Raw genomic sequence first — 4,280 nt, 5'->3', positions numbered from 1 at the left:
TCAGTACGCACCCTGAGAAATACTACTTTGCATGGATTTTAGCTTGATCTTGAAATCAAAGGGACTTGCATTGTTTAGAAAAGCTTCAGAAAAGTGTGTCATTTTGGTATCAAATTTCCACCCCCCTGTGGAAGTGAAAGTGTTATAGGAAACGAATGTTACAGGGCAGAAATGAAGTGAGAGAGTTGAGAGACAGCTGAAACGTGGTGGCTGCTCAAAGGTACCACAACCAAAGGCATACTACATTCTTCATGTAGACATGATCCTCCATCCTGTGTCTTATGGAAATACAGGACAGTCTCGCATTTAAAACAGAATGACAAACACATCTCTTGATACTCTCTCAGAGATAAGACTGATTTCAACCACCCCAATATTAAAAATGACTGCTATGTCATCAAGTATGAGAGACAATCCTTTTTTAAGAAACATTTCATTACAAGTAGGACCGATAAACATGTCACAAATAATTACCCAGGACCCTTAGATTCTCTTAGACTGAAAATGATACCACTTCTGAGATTAAAAGTGAGAAAAATCTAATACATCCATATCTTGAGTATGTTAGCCATGACACTGTGAAGTGCAGAAATCAGTGTTGCAGTCTTTTTTGTTTAAGGGGATTTCCTGTTTTCATGTGCATTTTTGTTTTTCCTGTTACCATGCTAGCATGTCTCCTGTGTTTTTTCCCTGTCAATGCCCCTCAGTAATGGGACACATCTCAGGATATTAAGGACCCAGCCATTCCATTGGTCAGCCATCTGATAAGTGAACTTTTCTTGCTATTATATTTTCCAAGTAAGAAATTAGACAAAACCAGAGGGCACATATTGAAAACTGGGCAGATAGCCAGAGAGCTTCTAAAACTTTGAAGAAAAATCACAGGTTGGTCTGGTAAACAGATTGGCCTTCTTTACCCACTTCTAACCAAATTCTGGCTAACCAGAATTTCCGATAAAGTAGTTTACTGTAACTTCCCAACCAATAAGTCTTTCCTAACTCACCTTATAATTCACTTGTTTATATAATTAGATTGTCCCAGATACCTTGTCAAAGGACAGGACTCTGTGTTGACAGCATCTTCATAGTTTCTAGTAAAAAGTTAGTGCATCTTAAGTACTAGCAAAGAACATAACAGTAGTCAAGGGAAGCTGTCTCAGCCTCCATCTCGGATAGGCCAAACTCCTTTAAAAATGTAACTCTTGCTTACTGGTAAAATGACTAAATAATTAACTAATTATATCAAGATGGAACTCAAAGCTTGATGATTTTCCTTTCTTTAAGGCTTCTAACTGAAATACTAATAGCTATATTGTGAATATAAGTGTCATACCATGTCAAAATAACATTCACAATTTAATTTAGGTGTTATGCAAATTTGCCCTATATGTCTTTGACGGTGCACCTCAATCCTGACAGTCTAAATGCAGAATGTGGACAAGTTTTTAACTGGGACAGAACCTGTAAATGATTACACTTAATCCCTGTTTTCCTTTAGGAGCCAAAGTTGTTTTGCCACTTAAGAATGGCTGTTCAAAACCATCATCTCTCAGTCTATACTGTCTCTCTCCCTAGGTCATGCTCACTTCACTGTGTCTGTCGAGGCTTTGGAAAAAGGAACCACATTAGTGTCATGTGCATTATTTGCGCCATGCTGTAAAGAATCCTGATGTTTGTGTACTCAGGAAAGTAGAGGCTTGCTGCTTTCACTACTTTGTGTAAAACCTCCCATTCTAATTAGAGTTAATGGTTTTGATTACAGCGGAGTATCCAAAGATAAAGTAACCTAGTGATTATCACACTGACCAGTGTTTCTGGCTGTATTCCTTGGTCAGCTACTGTTAACTGCCTTAGGAAAATCACTCTGGGTACTCTGAATTTCTGTTGCTTCTCACAGCTGCTTGTCCTGCTTATTTGAATTGCCATTTTCCCAAGTCAGGATGACTTCCTGCTGTGCACATGTAGAATTCCCACCAAAGAAGGAGTCCTCATTAGAACCTGTCTGCCCTTGTTAGCTAATGTAAACACAAATTACATGCTTGCTTGAGGGAAACTACATTTTTTGATGTAAGAACTGAGATTCTTCTAGTGGGTGTAGCTGTGCACAGGTGAGAACAGAAAGCTGTTGGGGGCAGATCTACCCTATATAAGTTGCCTGTATTTAGGATCAGAATCAGCTTTACCAATTTGTTGAAAGAGTATGTGGTGAGAGTGGCACCTGGTACAGAACCAGGCTGAATCAGTCTGAAGAATTCCCAATACTGGTCAATATCTCCTGTGAGTGTGAAGCTGGCTACATAGCAAGCACTTGGCATGTGCTGGAAGTTATGCATTCCTGTAAGCACTACCACAAATCCCCTTTGGAAATAAGACATAAATAAGACTTTCCAGACATTTACTGAATGAGTGGTGCTTAAAAAATTTCTTCCTGCAACTGCAAGCAATCTCAGTCTGTACCTTTGAAATCTAGGAAGAATTCTGAGGGGTGTTGTCACATCCCTCAGATGTGATAGAAAAAAGATCATTTCTGTGTAGAAAAAAAGATAGTTATGTCAAATTAAATGTCAGCTGCAAAGTGTCTCATTGTTTATTTCTTTTACTGGAGCACCCAGCTAATATGTTCATTCCATAACCCAGTAACTTCTCAAACTTCATTGCCAAAACCCCAACTGACCTGTTCCCAGTTGCCAAAACCTCTAACTTTCACCCTTTCAGCTTTCCTGGTATTAGATAAATTAAAGTAAAATAAACTGAACTGAAAATAAAAATAACACAAAAAAAATGTTATGCTAAATATGTTCTCATGCTCATTCAAAAAGAAAAAAAAAGCCTTCAATTAATAAAAAACTCTGTCTTTCCAAAAAGACATGGTAATGAAGCAGTCTGCATTTAGACACCAGATGTCATGGAATGACATAATTTTGATTTTAGAGAGTAAGTAGAAATCTATTTCTGATGTGGAAGGCAGGGCTGCAAAACTAGCTTTCAGGCATGTGCTTACTTTCTGGATGTAGCTGTTAGAGAGTAACTGTAAAATGTTTAGTAATGGATTCCAGCATTGGTAGCCTACAGGAGCTGTTCTTTGTGATTTTAACTTTATATGTGCATATGAGAGAGTATCATGCTTTATCTCTCCAGATCTGAAGCACAGACCTAAAGAAGCAAGACAAGCTTCCCCTCTGAATTAGGAATGACTAGTGCCATTCTTGCTTTTCCTGTGGTGGACAAAATTAAAAGAAAAGCTAACACAAGAATATTTCCAGTCCTGATTAAATTAGGCTTTCCAAAAAAAAAAAAAGAAAAAAAAAAGGTGGGCCATTAAAATAACCTTAGTAAAAGCATGAAAGCGTGAAGGCTTTATTTGGTGATAATTTGCAATATTTCTGTTGAATATGTATTGACTACAATTCCATGATGGATGACATGTCCTTTCTTGGTGCTGCAGGGAAAGTGTTTGCACTTGAGTCCAAGAACAACTCTCAGGGTCTGGATTTAGCTGAAGCTGAGAAAGCCTGTGTTGACCTGAGTGCTCGCCTAGCAACTGCAGAAGAGCTGAAAAGGGCTGTTCTGGACTGTTCTTTTGCTGGCTGCACCACAGGATGGCTCGCCAGCGGCTCTGCTGGGTAAGGACAACAGCATAACACCTTCTGGGAACTATGAATGATGGTTGTCAAGCAAGTTTTCCACCTTGACTGAGATTTGCTGAAAGACACTGGCCACAATTCAATCACCATGACACACAGCTAAATTGGCCACTCTCCCCCAAGAATTAGTTTTTTACAGCTAATATTGCAGGTACACGTGTGTTCATCAGTCTCACATTATGATTTCACAGATTTGATGCAATTTCTTCTTCTTCTTTCCCACTGATTTACATCACTGTGGCTCCTGTCCCCCTGGCCAGTGGGATATTGAGCCCTAAAGAGTCTTGCAGGACACATGTCCTTGCTGAGGACACAGTTGGTGTAAGTGCTCCCACTGACTCTGCTATTCTGCAGTCCTTCAAAAGCTCAGCAAACAAAACTTCTCATGGGAACCATGTGTCTGTCTAAGATATTGATGCATGGCTGAGCAGACATTAGGCATGTTCAAAAGGGCACAGATGCACTTGGATATGATAATCCACATGTGCTACAGAGTTTGTTGGGAAATCCCACCAGGGAAGTGATGTTGTCCCTAAATGTGTTTGAGGTAGCTTGGGTGACTCATCGTGGCACTAGGCTGAGCTTTTCCTTGCATGAAGCACTGTTGCCTATGCAGAGACTAATTTAAAGCAGGAA

General features: G+C 39.5%; 1 protein-coding gene across 1 annotated transcript in view; it reads left to right on the top strand.

The window, feature by feature from the left end:
- Positions 1–4,280, top strand: part of SUSD5 (sushi domain containing 5) — a 41,190-nt gene that overhangs the window by 5,402 nt on the left and 31,508 nt on the right. Inside the window, exon 2 of the mRNA XM_005424157.2 lies at positions 3,446–3,623. Coding sequence (XP_005424214.1) covers positions 3,446–3,623 — 178 coding nt within the window. The remainder of the gene's footprint in view (positions 1–3,445; positions 3,624–4,280) is intronic.

The sequence above is a fragment of the Geospiza fortis genome, unplaced genomic scaffold (assembly GCF_000277835.1).
Source record: "Geospiza fortis unplaced genomic scaffold, GeoFor_1.0 scaffold120, whole genome shotgun sequence".
Lineage (NCBI taxonomy): Eukaryota > Metazoa > Chordata > Aves > Passeriformes > Thraupidae > Geospiza > Geospiza fortis.
This window is presented reverse-complemented; position numbering and strand designations above follow the sequence as displayed.